Source organism: Ornithorhynchus anatinus, chromosome 12 (genome assembly GCF_004115215.2).
Source record: "Ornithorhynchus anatinus isolate Pmale09 chromosome 12, mOrnAna1.pri.v4, whole genome shotgun sequence".
Classification (NCBI taxonomy): Eukaryota; Metazoa; Chordata; class Mammalia; order Monotremata; family Ornithorhynchidae; genus Ornithorhynchus; species Ornithorhynchus anatinus.
The window spans coordinates 30832135-30854333 of NC_041739.1; the positions used below are offsets into that span (position 1 = coordinate 30832135).

The window sequence follows — 22199 nt, forward strand, 5'->3', positions numbered from 1 at the left end:
GATTCCTTTTCTGGCTCATTTTCTGGCTTATCTTCAGGCCTTTCACTCTTCATTGTGGGCAGTCCACAAGCCTTTGACCTTCTACTCTTAATGCTTTATAATCACTACCATGAGGAGCCCATCCACTCATATGCCTTTGCCTACCACTGTTTTGCAAATCAACCAAACATCTACCTCACCAGTCCCTAGCTCTCTCGTGCCCTGCAATCTCATCTTTCCTCTTGCCTCTAAGGCATTTATCTCTTTGATGTCTTAGATGATGGATAGCCTATCATCAACTCAAACTCAAAATTAAACTTCTCACTTTTCCAACTCTCTGCACTTTTCCATGACGTTAATTAATAACAAATATTATTATCATTATTATTATTAGGTCACTATGTGTTCACCCAGAAGGCAGAGCCGGGATTCGAATCCAGGTCCTCTGACTCTCAGGCCCATGCTCTTTCCAGTGGGTCATATCTTTCTAGCAATGGAAAGTAGAGTGATGCCTCAAGAATTTCCCCTTTTATTTTGATTGGGAGAAGGAAACGCTGCGAGCATACAAGCTCAGAAACTTTCAAAGCTCAGAGTTCAATATTCAAAGTCTCTCTAGGCAGACTAGAATATTCCATCTCTGGATAAAGAGAGCCTCAACCTCTGATTGATTGATTAATCTAGAACCTTACACGATGATTGAAGTAGGACAAAGTCATTCTATAAGGGACATCATTTACAATTACGAATACAGGAAGACAACCCAACGCCTATTAGTATCTGAGGGACAATCGATGCACTGGAAAGGCAGAGCTAATTCTGTTAGACCAAAACAAAGAGCCTAGAAGGTACCTGATCATTTTTCTCCCAGGTGAATTGTTCAGTGACACGTGAGTCACAAGGCTGCCAATCTATATCATTTCTGTCACCCATGGTTGGGTAATTAGCAGAATAGAACCTACTTCTCATTAATTGGAGATTTTTCTCAGACTCTGTCATAGAGCCAGTTTGAATTGCTGCCATTCCTGCTCAAATGTGTTTCACAATCTGGCCTGACATTACCACTGGAAGCAGTCCTTTTTTATTTTTTTCTTTTCAAAGAAAGAACAACAAAAGACAAGATTTTTAAACTATCTTATTCAAACATTCTTTTCAGTAACAGGTCCACCCCCTTCTTCCCTGCTCCCAGCCCTTCCTCCCACCCTTCCCCCCCCAGAAAAAAAACACAACCAAAAACCAAAAACCAGTAGTGACAGGAGAAAACAATAAAATCTTACATATAATGAATTCCCATTAGGACACACGTTTGATGCCATTAGATAGTTCCCTTTCTTTGTCACTCTCTCTGACAGATACCTGTGGTGTATAAGCATTTCTATTGATTCCAGTGGTCCCCTCATAGATTATACTTGCTAATATATAATTCATCATGTAGGATCACTTTCTTCGCTTGCTCTGTTTTCATTTTTTTTTTTAATTGTCATTCCAGTTTGGTGGTCAGAAGACAAAAGAAATCATGGAAAAGGTAGCTGAAATTCTGGACCTTTGCCTACCAATCTCCTAGACCACCAGATGTCAGCCTAAATTGAAGAATGGGAAATAAATACTGTATCTCAATGCTGGTGTCTAGAGTGCCAGATGGAGTTTTATTCAATCCTGCAGGGAGACCTAGCAGTCAGAGGTTAAATTTTAGCATTAGAAATTGCACTATGACACCCCTAGGCATGGACAGTTGTTTTTGATTGGGGCCAGTTATTGTTTCATAAATCAATGAAAACTTAATTTATGAGGATTGATTTTGCTAATTCAAGCAACTCAGAAGTTACTGTTAAAGCTTCAGTCCATTTAAACGTATCCAACTTGAGTTTCACTTGTGCTCTCAGAAGACAAATGATTAAAGAGAGTTAAATCGTGTTTATTTTTTCTGCTGTTTGTACAGTTATTTCTAGTTACCAGTGATTGTGAGAAGCATTTGATGTTGGAGATAGAAATTTTGGTTACTGTAAAGCCAAGCTCAATAAAATACAAAAGTTAAACTATATTTAAAAACACCATTCTTGATTTTTCTCTCTCTGCTTCGCTCTGTGTGTACACATATACACTCATGCATATCTGTCCCTTATTTTTAAAAATAACACTGTTGATGGTGAGAACCTTTCCTATGTGAGAGTGAGTCAAAAAACAAAAACACCATGACTGGCATGTCAATTCCACTAAAAAAAGCATAACAATCAATCTTTTTCTATATGTATACAATCCTACTGATGGAAAATTACTTTGGTCTTCTGGTATTTTTAAGGATGGAGATGATGGTCTGAGTAAATGAATATTTGGGGGAAAGGATAAGCTACAGAATATGTGTGAGTGTGTTGTGAACACGTGACACCTTTTCTTTCTTCTACTTTAGCCAATTCACAGCATTGGTATATAATGAAAGAAGGTTTTATATTCCTTGGTGTCCTGGATTTTTTAATCCCGAAGTATTAGTACAGCATAAATTAGCTTCTTGTCTTTCTTTTCAGCACGGAGACCATTGTCGATCTATAATAATATTAAAATAATTATATACAAACCCACACACGTATACATGTATACACGTACTGAAAGTGTTTTGCTGCTCTCCACTGCTAGCGGAATTCTACACAAAACCCTCCCGGACTGAATATCGAACTACTTGGTTTAACCACATAGTCCCGGAATTATACTGCATCTTCAGACTAGAGCAGTGCAGCAGATAACATTTTAGCTGCAAATCCGATACCAAGCAATGCTCCAGCATCTTTGAAAGTCATTGAAATGAGTGGTATAGGAACTGCTATATGTTTATGACTGGGCTATTCAGTCAATCAGTCAATCAATAGTATTTATTGAGTGTCTATTGTGTGTAAGGCACTATACTAAGCACTCAATCAATATAATTTATTGAGTGTCTATTGTGTGTAAGGCACTATACTAAGCACTTAGGAAAGAAGAATGGAGGGAAAAGACACAGTACTTGCCCTTGAACAGCTTATAACCTAAAAGGGAAGGCAAACAATTTAATAATAGTGGGAGTGGGAAAAAGCAATAAACCTACAACCCAGACTTCCGAGTTCACAGCTGCTACCAATTGGTCCAAACCTTTAATTTCCTCCTAAAGTCAACATTATCTCCTAACTTTTCCCTTTCCAACTTCCAATGAACACACCTCTGATATCCTTTGTGCCCTGTTGATCCCTGATTAAAACAAAAACTCATAGACCCAGTGGACAACCGGAAGGTATCACTGGTCCAGAGACTGTAAGCTACTGTGGGCAGGGAACGTGTCTGTATATTTTTATATTGTACTCTCTCAGGTGCTTACTACAGTGTTCTGCACACAATAAGCACTCAATAAATGTGAGTGAATGAATAAATGAAGAAACTGACTAACTCCATGGCTTTCTCTGCCCCAAAGGGCCCAGAATCAGGAGTTGAGAACAAATCAGTTCAGTTTCCCCTGGCATGCCGAGAGTCTTCCTTCTGAATTTCCTCAGAAGATGCAGAAGAGAGGCAGCAAAATGAGCAGTGCAAAATAGATCGGTCCTGTATACACTACAGACAATTCTTGGAAGGATTCAGAAATTCTCCATAGAAACTAATTTCCAAATTAGACACCGGGAGTTTCGGTAGGATCCATTAAAAGGGAAATGTAGACAAGCCCTAGTGGGATTATTTTATCTTGGAAGTGTATCGTCTCCCCATCCCATTTGACTCTGCGGTCATTATTTTGGAGGAGAAATCCTCAGATACAGCCTTAATTTCTGGCCTTGGACTTTAAAAATACAGTAAACCATTTTTGTTTTCTAGGTTTAACTGACATCATTTTAGGATTTGCATTAACCATAAAACAAACCATAAAACTGTTTTCTTTCAGATGTTAATTGGAAAAAATAGTAATCAGGCAAGGGAGGTATTAGTTTATAAAACAAACACCCATGTATAATGTGAATTGAAATTTTTAATACGTGCATTTAGAAAAGTTATTTGCAAGTAAGAGAAAAAGATCAAACACATCAGTACTCCATTTACAACTGCTACTGTTGGAAAATGTATTGTGACTGTGAATCTCATTTTGCCAAGTTACATCAAATCAAAATTTTTCAGAGTTGTTAAAACTATTTAAATTTTGTTACATTGATCTAGTCATTCCTGAGAAGAAAGTTTTTAGTCTAGTCACATTCTGTTTACATAAGGGGGCTTTAAATTGATATTACAAAGTAAATATACACTGGCGTGTGCATTCCCCAAATCTTTAGAAAATGTGCATTAAAAAAGGAAAAGGAACTTACGTTTCATTTGAGGTAAAACCACAAAAACAGAACAGAGACACGTTCAAGGAATACTAGTAATATCGGCTGCTTCATCGGAAAGGGGATCACTTATGTTTCTGACCAGCTTATGTACGGTATAATAAGAAACCACTAAAAGTACTGACGGGGGGAAACCTAGCTGGAATGGATCCTTTCACCAGCCTAAGCCAAACTTCTTGACCGTAATTTAACTCCAGTAAAGCATCCCCGGTGAGAACTCTATCCCAGTATTTGTCACCGTTTACATTTTCTGACTGAAATGCAAGCTTATCTACTCCATCAACTACTAGATAGCCAGACATTTGGGGACTAAGTGACTCAATGGTGTACTTGAAAATATATACCCCAAGATATGGAATCTGGAATTTCCCAGAGTGTGTAGCATAGGATGCCCCATAGTTGACATCCAAATGGTTAAATCTGATCGGACCGGGTCCTGTCATTCCATACGTATGGGAGGCGAAGAAAGCTACGGTTGGTGCGTATCTATAAGAGCCTTTCGAAAAATCTGTAGAAAGAAAAAAGAGCCGAGTTAACGTCCGGTCAGTCAGCTTCTCATTTCCTCAGCTCTCTCCTATCCTTTAATGACTAAAACACAAAGAAATGTGCTATTGAAATTGCATAGCTTTCTAGGTAAAGAGGAGTTGGTCTTAGACTCCCTGGAGGTAGGGACTCTCTGTTTTGTTTCCGGTGCGCTGATCGTGGTAATATAATTTCTTTCAGCACTTACTGTGTGCAGAACACTGAACTAAACATTGGGAGAGAATACACAGGTGAGAATTGACACCATCCTGCTCTCTCATGGTGCTTACCATCTAAGACTCTGCTACAGTGCTCAGGACTCAGCCAGTGATCAATAAATAACACTGATTGAAGGAGACTCTGGAGATCTGAGTTCAATGATGATTGAAGGGAGTTTACTTCACTTCCTTGACTCTGGGTTTATCCATAACAAGATGGAACAATGACCACCCTTCCCCACTTTCTCCCGGAGGCTTCATCGGGATTATTTTGCAATGCGAAATAAGAAGAAGAAGAATCTTAATAATTATTTGTTAAGCACTTACTATATATCAAGCACTGTTCTAAGCTCTAGCGTAAATACAAGTAAATCAGGTCGAATACAGTCCCTGTCCTACATGGGGCTCACAGTCTAAGGAGGAGGGAGAACAGGTATTGACTCCCCATTTTACAGATGAGGAAACTGAGGCAAGTGACTTGCTCAAGGTCACACAGCAGACAGATGGCAGAGCTGGGATTCGAACCCAGGTCCTCTAAGTCCTACGCTTTCTGCTCTTTCCATTAGGCCATGCGGCATATTTGCTCAGAAGTAATGATTCTATAGTATCATTGCTGATATGAAAGCAAAAATGGTTTATAGTTCCTCATGGAAAATTAAGCTGAAATTATGAGAAACTATTTTTCAGCACCTTGTCAAAGAGCTAAATTAAATCGAATGTATTATGGAGGAGAAGACAAAAGCATTTTTTTCCCACAAACCCTGCTAAACATACTTGCAAAGTCTGTTACCAAAAGTGTGAAAACCTAATTCTTTCCTCCACTACATCATAACTGAGAAAAAACTCATTTTAAGCATGTTTGCTCAAGTACTAAATGGGATAGTATATTTTGAAGAAAGCTACACCCATTCTCGTATTGAAAATTTAGAATATGGCACTTGGACAGAATCAAACAGCTAATACTACTCAGTGTGGGAAATAAACGTTTGTTGTTTCCCCAACATAGTTGAGCATCTCCCAGTAGCCTCAGCTCCATCCTTCCTTAAAATCTTCTCCAAGAAAACTTCCCAGTCAATTCCCCGAGCCCTAAGTCAACTGTGAAACTGCCAGTGTACTCCCTTAAGCACAATACTTATATATACATATATTTGTATATATATTTATACTCTATCGTTTCCCCCATCCTTAATTTATTTTAAAGTCTGTCTCTTCCCATAGACTCGTAAGCTCCTCGTGGACGGAGAACGCATTCCCCACCTCTGTTGCACTGTGCTTTCCCAATCACCTATTACAGTGTTATGCACACAGTAAATACTCATAATGCCATTGACTGATTGATTGATTCCGCATCGACCCAATTCCCACCTTTAGCACTGAGGTACTTTTTATCAATTATTCCCCTGCTTGCTTTCCACCCCGACCTTAATCCATCATTAATCATGAGGATGGTGCCCCTCATTTCTCCGCTCTTGCAAGAATGACTTTAGTGGCTAAACATTCCTGAAGGCCGAGCAGCTAAAATCCTGAAATTTGTATTCATGAGGTTTGGATGTAAATCGGATAGATTTTTCTAACTGCTTGGATGAACAGAAGAAGAGAGTACCAGTCAGGCGTTTCTCAGGTTTGTACCGTACCTGACTGAAAGTACTAACTAGGGCATTAAAACAAAGCACCCAAAAAATATGCCGTAGTAAGAAGTTACTATCTTCCTCAAACTGCTTCTCTCGTATCTGATTTTAGAATACCCTACCCACAAATGGGCCGATGAAATGCACTCACCTGTGAAAGCAAAGATTTTCACTTGCAAAATAGCTATTTGAACCGTCAAATTGAATTGGAAAACTGTTCACAAAGGGGCCAGAATAAGGACATATTGGATGGGCTCAACTGGGCATATACATGCAATTATTTCATGGGTTTCCAAATTTAGTCCTTATTTAAGAGACCAAGAAAACAGCTACTTACCTGGAGTGAGACTATTTTCCTCAGTCAGCTTTTCAGTACAATTGTTTCCCCCGAAGGGATGGCGGCAAGCGCAGAATAAATTGTTCCTTCCAATAATACAAGTTCCTCCATTTCGGCACGGGGAACGACTGCAGTCTAAATCCTCCGCTATGAAAGATAGAGTTCAGTGGTGAAAAGGCGATATGTAAAAATACATGTTTAGTTCTTGCCTTTAGAACTGTTGCAAAAATGATAATAATTATGGTACTTGTTATAATGTTAGTATTTGTTAAGCGCTTACTATGTGCCGAGCACTGTTCTAAGCGCTGGGGTAGATACAAGGTAATTAGGTTGTCCCACATGAGGCTCACAGTCTTAATCCCCATTTTACAGAGGAGGGAACTGAGGCACAAAGTTAAGTGACTTGCCCAAAGTCACACAGCTGACAAGTGGCGGAGCCAGGATTAGAACCCCTGACCTCTGACTCCTAAGCCCGTGCTCTTTCCACTAAGCCACGCTGCTTCTCTAAGTAAGTGTTAAGCACTTACCGTGTGGCAAGCACTGTTCTAAGCGCTGGGGTAGATACAAGTTAATCAGGTTGGAGGTTAATCCCTGTCCCACGTGGGGCTCACACTCTTATCCCCATTTTACAGATGAGGTAATGGAGGCACAGAGAGGTTAAGTGACTTGCCACTTAACACAGGTCACACAGCAGACATGTGGAAGAGTCAAGATTAGAACTCAGGTTCTTCAGACTCCCAGGCCCGTGCCCTATCCACTAAGTCACACTGCTTCTACTCAGTGATAATTCAGAGTGTTTTCATTTTAAAGATTCATTCATTCAGTCGTATTTATTGAGCGCTTACTGTATGCAGAGCACTGTACTAAGCGCTGGGAAAGTACAATTCGGCAACAAATAGAGAGTGTCACTACTGATGGTGTGGGTGTGGCTGAGAAGAACTCCCCGCCTCTAGACTGTGATCTTATTGGGGGCAGGGATTATCACTCTTTATTGTTGTATTTATTGTACTTTCCCAAGCGCAGAGAATTGAAGTGACTTGCCCAAGGTCACCCAGCAGACAAGTGGCGGAGCAGGGATTAGAATCCGCATCCTCTGACTCCCAAGCCTGTTAAGATTTTTTATTAGGTATTTTAGATATGTTATTACAGAAATAATAATGATGATAACAATCATATTTTTTAAGTTTTCACTATGTGCCTAGCACTGTGGGTAGACATAATCAGGTTGGACACAGTACCTATCCCACCTGGGGTTCACAGTCTAAGGGGAAGGGAGAACAGTCATTGAATCTCTATTTACAAGTATACCTATCAAAATCTAATTCAAAATATTTTATTATTGGTACATATTTACATGCAACTATATTGTGTTTTTAATCATGATTTTGAAGGTATTTATATTGTTTTGATCAATGTTTTAGATCTTGTAAAAACATTAATGCACTTTATGTTACTGCAGATGGAAAAAAAACATACTTCATTAATTGTTCTTTCATTTCATTCTCTAAAGTCATGTAACCAGTTAAGGGCACCCACCAGCCATAGGTCTCCCTGTATATATAGTTACTACATATCTAGGTATGCATTTTGAAAAAAAAAAAATTAAACTAGAAATTACGTGGCTCAGTGGAAAGAGCCCGGGCTTGGGAGTCAGAGGTCACGGGTTCGTATCCCGGCTCTGCCACTTGTCAGCTGTGTGACTGTGGGCAAGTCACTTCACTTCTCTGTGCCTCAGATACCTCACCTGTAAAATGGGGATGAAGACTGTGAGCCTCACAGGGGACAACCCGATTACTCTGTATCTATCCCAGCGCTTCGAACAGTGCTCTGCACATAGTAAGCGCTTAACAAATCCCAAATGCCAACATTATCATTATTGTCTTGAGATAGCTTACCAGGATTTTCAGTGTTGTCTGTGTTTCTCTGATTTCGCCCTTTTAGGTTGGTTGAGAGGTTAAAGAGTGGCTTCTTTAACATAGCAGGTTTTTTAACACTAGTTTTCATTTGCTTCTCAGCCTTGGCTTGATCCAAGACTCGGTCCACATACCAAGTTACGTTAGATCGGAGAGATTGAGTCTTTGCTTCAATTTTGGACTCCATGAGACCCAGCAGATCTTCCTGCAGCTTCTTAAAATCAGATTGGGAATCTTGCATCAACTGAGGGATACTAGCATTCAGATGCGAAATGCTGTCAGAAGCATGTTGACACATTTCTAACCCTTCATAGACGGTTTTGTTGAGATGGGAGAAACCAACTGAGAAATAAATGGATTTTGCTTCTAATGCCTTGAATCTAGAACTCAACACCTGAAGTTGAAGGGACTGATCCCTCTCGTTCCTGCCCCTGCCTTTTTTAACGGAAATATAAAACGGTATCAAGGTCTGGGTCACTTTGGATTCTATATTCTGTAATCGCTCTTCGTAATCTCGATAGGCCTGTGTTGACGAAAAGAGTTTCTCTTCTAGATGACTCATATTCTGTTGGTACGCAAGCACTTGAGAAATGGTCTCGTTCAATATTTGATCCAGTCTCCCAAAGTTGGAGTGGCTTGTTTTCCCCGAATTGCCATCTGGGCTATCTTTCAGGGCCTTGTAATTCTGTAGAACATTCTGATTTCTCCAACCCTCATTAATCAGAGAATGAAAGGATTCATTCAACTGGCGGAACTGAGGGATGAAAGCCAATATGGTGTCCATCTTGTCAGAGCATTTATCGTGAGCCTCACTATTGCTGTTTTCGCTAGTCAGAGTCTCCCTTTGCATGTAATTATCCTGGATCGAATCAACCGCATTATTTAAAATGGTCACGGTCTTATTTAAACCGTCCTCCGTTTGTAGGACGCACTCGTTGATACGCCTCTCGAAGACGCGACTACTGGCCTGCGTCTCATTTTTAAATTCCTCATGGCTTTTTGCAAGTTCTTCGACAAAACGTTGTAGATTGTAAACGACGCTCGTTAGGTTGTCGAGCTTTCTGTTGCTGGCCGCTGCTCTGCTGGATTGTTCCGAGTCCACGACCCGTTGGAACGGTGGCCCCTGTTCGATCAAGGGCTGGAGGATCTCCATATCGTAAGTCAAATCTTTGATCTGTCCGTTCATTTTGTCCATTTGTTTGTACATGGGATAAAGGGTTTCTGCCAGCGTTTGGTTTAAAATGTACACATTCTCCTCCACGTCCTTCATTTGAGATTGAAAGTCCTTTCTATACTTGGACAAAATAGCTTCACATTCCTTCCTGGCGGCGGCTCTTTCCAGCTGGAGATTGACAGTGATGCCGTTCACCTTGTTCTCTTGCAGGTTCAAGTCTTCGTACATTTTTAATACCCTCAGGTCCTGCTTCTTCACTTCCTCTTGGAGAACGAGCAACCCCTCGGTAATAACGTCGTCCTGTACCTTCGAGAATGCCTTCTGGTCTGATGCTAACAGCCGCTCCCGGACCTCTCCCATTTTAAAAAGACTCTTGTTGAGGGACTCGTAGTACAGGACGTTTCTGGTGTGCTCCAGCTCCAAGGAATCTGCAAGCTCCTTCTGCCTGGCTTCTAGGGCCTTGATGGGTTTCTCATAGACAAAGCTCATTTCTTGCTTGACATTCGCAATGTGGTTCTTCAGCTCCAAGAGGTCCATCTGAGTGGGTGTGTTTTCTTGCTCCAGGATCGCTTTTTGCTGAGCACTAACAGACGCCAGGCTCTCATTAACGTGCTGAGCTAATTGCCTTGTGCTCTCCAGACCCTCAGATAAAGTAGACACGGTTTTGAAGAGCTGGGCTACGGTCTCCTGCACCTCATTTTGGAAGACTTTGAACTGTTCTCTCACAGTGTCTTTGACTAGTTCACTGATGCTTTTGGATTTCAGGCCTAGAGAGGAAAAACAAAAAAAAACAGCAACAGATACAACCCGTGGTGAAAACATTTTCATTTATGGGGGCTTAGATTTCCACCGGCAGAAATAACGGTAGTAATAAACGTGGTATCTGATAAGTGCTTACTATATGTCAGGTACTGTATTAAGCAGTGGGGTAGATACCAGTTAATCAAGTTGAACACAGTCCCTGTGCCACATAGAGCTCACAGTCTCAATTCCTTATTCCTCATTCCTTAGTCAATCCTATTTATTAAGCACTCACTGTGTGCAGAGCACTGTACTAAGTAAAGTAAGAAAAGTACAATTCAGCAGTAAAAAGACAATCTCTGCCCACACCTGGCTTATGGTCTAGAAGGGTTATTTGTTAAGCGCTTTTACAGATGAGATAACTGAGGCACCGAGAAGTAAAGTGACTTACCCAAAGTCACACAGCATACAAGCGGAGGAGCCGGGATTAGAACCCAGGTCCTTCTGACTCCCAGGCCCGGGCTATATCCACTAGGCCATGCTGCTTGGGTCCAGATCTCCTCTCCCGGTAGTGAATAGATGAGTCTGGGCGGAGCGTAGACATGGCCGTAAAGTAATCCCTTTCGGTCACTATCAGCCTTTCAGTCTACCTATGAGGCCCTTGTAGAAAAAGCCTTTCATCTGGCCACCACCTTTAGTCAGGAGCTCAATTCTGGGTGAGGAGAGCAAGAGACACAGCATAGCCTAGTGGATAGAGCACGGGCCTGGGAGTCAGAAGGACCTGGCTTCTAATCCCGACTCCACTATTTTTCTGCTGTGTGACCTTGGGCAAGTCACTTCACTTCTCCTGGCCTCAGTTATCTCATCTGTAAAGTGGGGACGAAGACTGGGAGCCCCACGCGGGACAAGGGCTGTCTCCTACCAGATTAGCTTGTATCTACCCCAGCGCCTAGAACACTGCCTGGCACTTAGTAAGCACTTAATGAATACTACGAAAAGCAAACAAACAAAAACAAACAAAATCTCCCCTTCGTCTTTACAAAGAGAAAGAGCCCTAGAAGGGAAAGGTGGAGGCTCATCTCAGAGTTAAAACCTCAGGGAGTCAACTGAGGTTTCAGACCTCGAGCCTTAGGCACGTTGACCACCCTGAGCTCTTTTAGTGAGCTGGTGAGAGGGCACAGGGCGACTGGATAGAGCCTGGGCCTGGGAGTCAGAAGGACCTGGTTTCTAATTCCGGCTCCACCACTCATCTGCTGTGTGACTTTGTGCCACTTCACTTCTCTGTGCCTCAGTTACCTCATCTGTAAAATGGGAATAAGGACTGTGAGCCCTATGGGACCATGTCCGTCCTGACTGGCGTGTCTCTAAGCCAGTGCCCTGTACAATTGCCTGGCACATAGTATGTGTTTAACAAATACCACAGGAAAAAAACAACACACACATACACACACATCCTGGGTGGGGACCCCACAAGAGTTGCTGAATCCACGCCCACTACTTCTGCCACTCCCACACATCTGTTCTCAGCTAGTCCAGTTGAAAAAGTAGTTAAGTCTCTCCTCCACACTCCCTTCAACTCCTAATTTCATTTGCCTTGATTTTGCCAAATTGTTTCCCATTGCTGCACAAAGATTTCCCGGTCTCATCGTTTAAATCCTGTTCACTGAAATCCCACTGGCCCTCCTCGAAGTGTATTTTGTTAGAAAAGAAGCAGAATATTCTGAGACAATAACACCACCCCTCCCCTCCCTTCCCCTGACCCCTTGCGAGCCTTGCCCAGAAGGCTGAAATGTAGCAGTGACCAGCAAGATCTGCTCATCCTCATCTCTTTCTGAGGTCATATGAAGAGAAGTGACAAAGAGAAGTGAAGTGCTCCTGTGAGTAATTTTGATTTGGAAGAAGCAAGAAACCTGATATTCCCAAGATTTTTCAAGGTGAAATCATTTATTTTACCTGGCAGGGTTTTACCTATAAACTCTGCGTCAGGAGGGAGCAACTATTTTGGTCAGAGGCTAAGTTGTAACTTCCCTGGGTTCCTTTCCTCCCTCTGTCATGGTGAGAGAGGAAGGAGTAGAAAGATGGTAAGCGATGGGATGCAGAAGTACAACCATTTCCGCCTACTGAAGCTCCTTCTCAGCCCATCAGTACCCCGCACATCGTGGCATAAGAGGAGCAGCGTAAGAGAACTGCTAACTGAATCTGCAGCAAGCTGGGAGCTAGCCAGGTCGAGGGACTGAAGGGGGAAGCAAGATAATAATGATAAAAATAATCTCTTAAGCACTTACGTGCCGAGCACCGTAGTAAGCTCTGGGATAGATGCAAAACAATCAGATGTCACCAGGTCTTATAATCTAAGTAGAGGGGTGACAGGTATTGAATCTCCATTTTACAGATGAGGAAACTGAGGCACAGAGAAGTTAAGTGACTCGTCCAAGGTCACACAATGGACAGGTGGCAGAGCCAGGATTAGAACTCCATATCCTGACTCCCAGCCCTGGGTTTTTTCCACTAGGGCATCCTGTGAGGCTGAAAGCCCAGCTCCAGCTTTAGGGATGAGTTTTGTACATCCCTGCTTTTCCCAAACCATCCCAACCAGATGCTGGAGAGAATATAGATTTAGAGCTGGGATCCTTGATTATTTCACAGTAAGTTGATTTGGATTTATCTTGCTCCCCGATTCTAAGTATTTGAGAGCTCACATATAGCAGCAAATGAGGAAATAATTATTATCGTGGTGTTTTTTAAGTGCTTTCTATATGCCAAGCGCTATTCTAACTCCTGAGGTAGATATAGTTAATTAGGTCCCACATGGGGCCCACAGTCTAAGTAGGAGGGACACCAGGAAAGTAGAAAATGGCATTCCTTCTCCAAACAAAGCCTAGCCAATTTTCCCAAAATGTGTCTTTTCACTGTGCATGTTAGATAGAGTATTTTCCGGGAATTTGAAAATGTCCTTCGGACAACACATGTCCGTATGGATAGTGATGTGAGTGAGAAGGAGTGGTTGTGTTCACGCAAGCAACATTGGTCAAGGAGTGATAACTGAATCATGAGTTTTTCTTAACATGAAGTTCGTCGCATTATCAGAAAACTGAGACAGATGTTCAAAATCAACTCTTCCCTGAACATAGATCTGAACAAATGGGCAGTCTCAAATTCCAAATGTTAAGGCAAAAAATGTCTGAGCCAAGGGGAAAGAAAGAAGAAAAGGGATAGCTTTCACTACAGTCAGTATTTCTTTTCATTTAAAATGTTTCCCTTATTTTTTTCTTTTACCTTTAAGAAAAGATTGAAATTCTGTTCCCTTAGCATCACTGATTTTCCCTTCCAGCGAAGAAAATGTTGTTCTCACATCATCCATGGCCACAGAGATATTTTCAATCTTCTTCTGCAAGAGAGTTAATTTCACCTCCTGGTGGTTAATCTGGTCAGTCATTTTTTGTGTCTCTGTGATAAGGTAGAAGAAGAGACAAAAGAAAAAACAATTAAATTCTGTCTACTACAGACTATGAACCTGAGCAATGGGAACAAATTTGGACATGCAGTGAGGTCAGTTGGTGAGAACAATGAAAACAATCTAGACTGTGAGCATAACTAATTTGCAAATGAAATTCGCTCGAACAGGGACCTCATGTCCTAGTTCTTACGTAGCTTTATATTTTCTTATGAATCCACTGCCAAACTTCCCCTGGCTTATTCTTAGATTGTGAGCCCTTGAGGGTCAGGGACCATGGCTAATTCTCCTCCATGTATCGTTTTCTCACCATTTAGTACAGGGTTTATCCACCCTAGATGCTTAATAAATGCTACTACTCTAAATTGTGGAATCATCTCTATCAGTTGTAAAGTTGCACAGCTTCAGCCAAGAGGATGACAGTGACTATTTTAGTGTTCCACCATTAGGGTCACCTAATTAAAGGCCACTCACTAGCCAAGTATGACTTAGGTCTCGATCCTAGGATCAAATTTCTTAAAATGTAAATATCAAATGTAATTTCCTGTCTCTCTGACCTCCTGTGGGTTGACTCCACCCCCACCCCCGTATCAACCTCAGTCTTCCACCTTCTTTCGTCGTTACAATGTCACGGTTTAATAATTAATAATAACCGTGGCATTTGTGAGATGCTTCCAAGCACCGTACTAAGCTTTGTAGTTGATACGCGATAATCAGGTTGGATACAGTCCATGTCCCGTGTGGGGCTTACAGTCTAAGCAGGAGGAAGAACAGGTATTTGATCCCCATTTTTCAGATGAGGGACCTGAATCAAAGAGAACTTCAGTTTTTTGCCCAAAGACAAACAGCAGACAAGTGGCGGAGCAGAGATTAGAACCCAGGTCCTCTGACTCCCAGACCCATGCCCTTTTCACTCGGCCATGCCGCTCGCTTCTCAGTGACAGAATTCCAGTGCATATCCCCAAGCTCGTTTGGGGCAGGGAATACGTCAGCTTATTGTTATATCGTACTCTCCCAAGAGCTTAGTTCAGTGTTTTGCACAAAGTAAGCGCTCGATAAATACGATGGAATGAATGAATGATGGCTGCCTAGTGAGGCATCGCCAACTTCACATGCCCTTGTTGTTCTATATCTCAACGCCATCCACAAGCAGGGGCTGAACAGGGCCGGGCTGAATAGGCAGAGTGGAAAGTGCTGGAAAATGTCCTCCCGACTAGAATATAGGAAAGGCGCTTGGAGTGATGATAATCCAAGGGATATCCCGTCTGTTGTGCCGAATGCAAGTCCCCCCATTCACCGATGGTATGCAGATGGTTATGGTCTGCTCATCAGAATTAGCCAAACACTATAGAGGGATATAATCGTTCTAGAGAAGACTGAAGAAGACTAGAAGATGGCACCCGACACCATGGAAGAGCATCAACAAATCAGAACTGGATGCTGCCCCTAAACTGTGCAACCTGTGGAACACAATGTCCAGGGGGAGAAAATAAAAAGGGAAGGAAGCCAAAAACCAAACTGAATGGGTCAGGATAGGCTTTGGAAGCATCAACTGTGAAGTGCGGTCCTAACTTGGCTTCAAGCAGTGAGAAGCAGCACGTCCTAGCGGAGAGAGTCTGAGACTGGGGTCAGAAGGATCTGGGCTCTAAGCTCGGCTCCACCACTTGTCCGCTGTGTAACGTTGGACGAGTCACTTAATTTCTCTGTGCTTCAGTTTGGGGATTAAGTCTGTGAGCCCCATGTGGAAGCCCGTCAAAGGGCAGGGACTGTCTCTATCTGTTACCGATTTGTACATTCCAAGCGCTTAGTACAGTGCTCTGCACATAGTAAGCGCTCAATAAATACTACTGAATGAATGTGGGACAGGGACTGTGTCCAACTTGACCACCTTGTATCTATTCCAGTGCTTAGTACAGTGCTAAACACTTAGTGCATAGTAAGCATTTCACAAATACCATTTTAAAAAAAAAAGCAGGTCAAACTGAGGGTGTACAGGGCATCTGTAATGTCCAATCTTCCTCTTGACAATGAAGTCTGGATCTACTGTTGATGCTGCATTTAACTTATGGAGTAAAGTCTATTGAGGCTACCTTCAAGCTGCACTTAGCAGCAAATGACAAAACAAGATTACATACAATATATTACTATGTGCAGAGCACTGTTCTAAGCGCTGGGGTAGATACAGGGTAATCAGATTGTCCCACGTGGGGCTCACATTTTTTAATCCCCACTTTTACAGATGAGGTAACTGAGGCCCAGGGAAGTGAAGTGACTTGCCCAAGGTCACACAGCAGACAAGTGGCGGAGCTGGGATTAGAACTCACGACCTCTGACTCCCAAACCCGGGCTCTTTCCACTAAGCCACGCTGCTTCTCAATGATTTCCTGGGCGACAGTCAGACCACTAGCATTGAAACAAGGCTTATTAAATCATGGCTGGGGGAGTGGACTACATCTGTGGTGACCAATCTTCTATACGGCTGTGAGACCTGGCTCTATTTCAGAAAACATGCACAACTGCTAGAGCAGTTTCACCAATCAATCAATCAAATTTATTGAACGCTTACTTTGTGCAGAGCACCGTCCTGAGCACTTTGGGAGAGCACAGTACAGCAGAATTAGCAGACACATTCCCTGTCACCGGTGTCACCTTTGCAAACTATTCAACATAATCCATCTGGCTAAGATTTTCAATGAATCAGTGGTACTTACTGAGCGCTTACTATGTGCAGAGCACTGTACTAAGCACTTGCGAAAGCACAAGACACCAGAATTAGCAAATACATTCCCTGCCCACAAGTGTTACCTTCGAACAATATTCAACATAATCTGGTTTGACAAGATTATCCATTCATCGATGAATGATACTTACTGAGCGCTCATAATGAAGATCCTGGGAGGCAGCCAAAAAAAAATAATAATACACAATACACAAGGCCTGCAAATGACTCCACTGCATTCTCCCCCACACACATGTACAAAGTAGCTGTTCAATAAATACCTATGGTGATGACAGTCATGACGATAAGCGGATTGTTTTGCACATTCAGTTATGCATTATAAGTAGACCTAAAGAAAACTAGACCGACGGGGCTGAAGGAGAGGTTGGAGGACTTTCTCTAGGCTGTAAGCTCCATGTCTACCAACTCTGTTATCTTGTACTCTCCCAAGTGCTTAGTACAGTGCTCTGCACACCGTTAAGCACTCAATAAATGCAATGCAATTGACTGATTGCTTGATTGACTGAATTCCTTAATACCGCAAGCCACAGGCAGGAAAAGCAAGCACAAATCCAAGTTACTGTACCCAAAATGCAGTGATTCTCTACTTCAGGAGCAGAGATTGCATTTGCACACCGAGCCCTGAAATGCTCTGAAACTCTACGATCATCTCCACGGTCAGTCTCGGACTTGTTCCTAGCGGTACAGGTTTGAGAGGTTCTCTGAACTTCTTCCCCTGGCTTTGGTAGCTGAGGGATTTCTCTTAGCAGGGGTTTTAGTAAGCGGTGTCGACAATAACCGTGTGCGGGGTGATGGCGTTGACCGTGATTCACCTTGTTCAGAACAGTCCTGCCGTTTTCCGGAACCTGAAGATTGTCCATCAGTTGCTGCGCTGCTCTCTGCCTGGCGGCTATGAACCACTGAGGACGACGGTGGGACTGCGCAAAAATAAGAGAGGACAAGGTAAAACATTAATAATAATGTTGGTATTTGTTAAGCGCTTACTATGTGCAGAGCACTGTTCGAAGCGCTGGGGTAGACACAGGGGAATCAGGTTGTCCCACGTTGGGCTCACAGTCTTAATCCCCATTTTACAGATGAGGTCACTGAGGCACAGAGAAGTTAAGTGTCTTGCCCACAGTCACACAGCTGACAAGTGGCAGAGCGGAATTCGAACCCATGACCTCTGACTCCAAAGCCCGTGCTCCAAACTCCTCACTCTAGGCTTCAAGGCTCTCCATCACCTTGCCCCTTCCTACCTCTCCTCCCTTCTCTCTTTCCACCGCCCACCCCGCACGCTCCGCTCCTCCGCCGCCCACCTCCTCACCGTCCCTCGGTCTCGCCCGTCCCGCCGTCGACCCCCGGGTCACGTCCTCCCGCGGTCCCGGAACGCCCTCCCTCCTCGCCTCCGCCAAACTGATTCTCTTTCCCTCTTCAAAACCCTACTTCAAACTCACCTCCTCCAAGAGGTCTTCCCAGACTGAGCTCCTCTTCTCCCTCTACTCCCTCTGCCATCCCCCCTTCACCTCTCCACAGCTAAACCTTCATTTTCCCCTTTTCCCTCCGCTCCTCCACCTCTCCCTTCCCATCCCCACAGCACTGTACTCGTCCGCTCAACTGTATATATTCTCGATACCCTATTTATTTTGTTAATGAATTGTACGTCGCCTCGATTCTATTTAGTTGCCATCGGTTTTTACGAGATGTTCTTCCCCTCGACTCTATTTATCGCCATTGTTCTCGTCTGTCCGTCTCCCCCGATTAGACTGTAAGCCTGTCAAACGGCAGGGACTGTCCCTATCTGTTGCCGACTTGTTCTTCCCAAGCGCTTAGTACAGTGCTCTGCATATAGTAAGCGCTCAATAAATACTATTGAATGAATGAATGAATGAGTGCTCTTTCCACTGAGCCACGTATCCTGAGCAAGTCCACCGGGGATTCTCACATCTCTGGGAAGAGTAGCGTTATGATGCAGGATAATTGTAGCTACCTGGCATGAGCGTGAAATGCGAATGAATGATGGGGAAGGTGGAACAAGGGATCAGGAGATTATGGATGCTTCTTTGAGGCCAAAATGGAGTTAGGACTTGGAAAGAGTGCTTAAACTACCAAGAACAGCCCTGAAGTTGTGAAAGGGGATTAAAAGAGAAGCAGCTGTGGCTCAGTGGAAAGAGCCCGGGTTTGGGAGTCAGAGGTCATGGGTTCGAATCCCGGCTCTGCCACTGGTCGGCTGTGTGACTGTGGGCGAGTCACTTCATTTCTCTGTGCCTCAGTTACTGCCATCTGTAAAATGGGGATTAAGTCTCTGAGCCTCACGTGGGACAACCAGATTACCCGGTATCTCCTCCAGTGCTTAGAACGGTGCTCTGCACATAGTAAGCGCTTAACAAATACCAACATTATTATTATTAAAAATCCTCCTCCCTTTTAGACTGTGAACCTGAGGTGAGACACAGTCCAACCTGATTCCCTTGTTTCTAGCCCAATGCTTAGTACAGCACCTGCCACATAGTAAACACTCAAGTATCAGTAAAAAACAAAAGCAAACAAAGAGACCATAATCTGCTGGAATAAAACTGGAGTCCCGAGTATATCCCTGCAATGAGACAGGGCCCAATCTTCACTGAGTGTGTTCGTCCTGCGTGGGAGTTTTCAGCCAGAATTTTTAACACAGAGACTGACAGGCTTTTTGGCAGAAGAGCAGCGGGATGTTTCTGAGTTCAAACAATATATACAGCCTAAAATGGACGCTTTGTAACAGAGCTTATTCAAGTACACTCAAGGATACTAAATACATTCAATGAAAAAGCAAACTTAAAGAGACAGGTCACCTTTTAGTGTGATTACGTTTTTTCCACAGATAAAACTAATGGGGCTCAAAAATGGCCTCTTTCCTGGAAACTCCCACCTTACTCTGGAGGAGTGCAACTCTCACCCACTGCTGCAGAAGGTCACAGCAGGCAAAGCTGAGACTCATGTAGCCTGGAACTGCAATGCACAACCTCGGGGAGCCATGAGGCTATCTGATAATGCTTTCTGCACACATATATTTCATTTTATTCATCGTCTGGCTCAACGTGGTGAGAAGCAGCAGGGTCTAATGGATAGAGCATGGGCCTGGGAATCAGAAGGACCTGGGTTCTAATCCTGAATCCTCCACTTGTCAACTGTGTGACCACCAAAAAGTCTCTTATCTTCTCTGTGCCTCAGTTACCTCATTTGTAATTAAGACTGTGAGCCCTATGTGGGACAGAGGCTGTGTCCAACCTGATTAGCTTGTATCTTCCCCAGCACTTAGTACAGTGCCTGGCACAAAATAAGCATTTAACAAATACCATAAAAAATGGTAATTTTAATATCCTAGTGGCCCTTTTTTATATCTGGTTGGGTATAGTGTACATACTGGTGCTGTGCTTTATTTTTCGAGCTAATCTATTTCTGAATCTATTGAGTAAATGTCATGTCCCAGCTTTTTATGGCTGTGAAACAAGGACCTACTACAGAATTCTCACTGATGATTACTGGATTGTTTGTTTTGTAATATTTATAGCAAAACCCACACTTATATATATACATATATATATATATATTGATACACTCACACACATATATGCAAATACAAACACATAGAGAAGCAGCGTGGCTCAGTGGAAAGAGCCTGGGCTTGAGAGTCAGAGGTCATTGGTTCAAATCCCACCTCCGCCGTTTGTCAGCTGTGTGAGCGTGGGCAAGTCACTTAATTTCTCTCTGTCTCAGTTACCTCATCTGTAAAATGGGGATTAAAACTGTGAGCCCCACGTGGGACAACCTGATCACCCTGTATCTCCCCCAGCGCTTAGAACAGTGCTCTGCACATAGTAAGCGCTTAACAAATTCCAACATTATTATTATTATATAAACAATACATATGCATATATGTGTGTGTGTATCCATCACTATAAACAACACACTACATAAAGCACTACACATACACACATATATAAACCCTATATATAAAGTATAGTGTAGTACAGTATATATAGCATCACGAGCACTACTTAAGTCCAACACTTAGCATTACATAATAAAACAGAAGCAGAGATAAGGGAGTCCTGGGAGGAGTCAGCCCATCATCAGTCCAAGTCAAATCACACCTTTGTGGAATGGGAAATGTGGGGAGAATGGATGACAGCAGGTGGACCAGGCAGCTGTTTACAGTGACTAGAAATGGAGCAACTATAAGCAGGATGAACTGAAAAAAAAGTATATTAATGACAGTGAAAGAAACCTGCAAACCTTGTGGCACAGCAGTAAGCAGCTCAGAGATAACAGCAGAAGACATTCACTAATTATACATTATCATCACTATTACTGAATTTTTGAAGCATTTACCATTACAGAGTGTCAAACACTGGTCTAAAAGCTAGGGTAGATATGAGTTAATCGGGTTGGACACAGTCCCTGGCCCATATGGGACTCCGGGGGTTGAGTGAAGTTGCGAATTAGGTTATTTTCTTAGAAAATGGTGCCAGACGGAATAGGTAGCAAAATTTGTCAGTGCAACATTGTGAAAGAGGTGGCTCCTTACATATGAGGTTTTCTCGCACTCACCCCTGATAAAAAAAACCTCACCAATTGTAGTGTCATTTTCCCCACATTAATACTACTACTACTAATGATATTTGTTAAGCGCTTACCGTGTACTAGGCACTGTCCTAAGTCCTGGGGTAGATACAAGGTAACCAGGTTGGACACCGTCCCTGTCCCACATGGGGCTCACAGTCTTAATCCCCATTTTATAGAGGAGGTAACTGAGGCACAAAAGTTAAGTGACTTGCCCAAGGTCACACAGCAGATAATGGATGTCTTCATATTCCATTTTATTGAAACCATAACATTATCCGTAGGGCCTCTTAATCTGTTTCAAGCAGGCAGGATATGGCCTTCCCCTCAAAAGAAGAAAAAATTACTACAGATAAGGGCATGTTTGGAAGATAAATTGGTTTCCAAGCACATCCACCTATGGTGCGAAAAGCACCCGTGGGTGGCTGTTACTACGGATAATAATTATGGTACTCGTTAATAGCTTATTATCTGCCAAGCATTCACTGCATTGAAGTGAAGGGATTTGCCCAAGGTCACAGAACAGTCACGTGGCTGAGGTGAAGAGCAAAGGTTTAAACTAGTAAATGCTGGAGCAGCAGAAT

At 42.8% G+C, this 22199-nt stretch overlaps 1 protein-coding gene across 1 annotated transcript in view; it reads right to left on the reverse strand.

Moving 5' to 3' along the window:
• Positions 1-3935: 3935 nt before the first annotated feature.
• Positions 3936-22199, reverse strand: part of MMRN1 (multimerin 1) — a 38539-nt gene continuing 20275 nt past the window's right edge. The window contains exons 4-8 of the mRNA XM_007670176.3: positions 17847-17951; positions 14117-14287; positions 8908-10866; positions 7013-7159; positions 3936-4815 (exon numbers count right to left, since the gene is read on the reverse strand). Coding sequence (XP_007668366.2) covers positions 4394-4815; positions 7013-7159; positions 8908-10866; positions 14117-14287; positions 17847-17951 — 2804 coding nt within the window. The 3' untranslated portion in view covers positions 3936-4393. The remainder of the gene's footprint in view (positions 4816-7012; positions 7160-8907; positions 10867-14116; positions 14288-17846; positions 17952-22199) is intronic.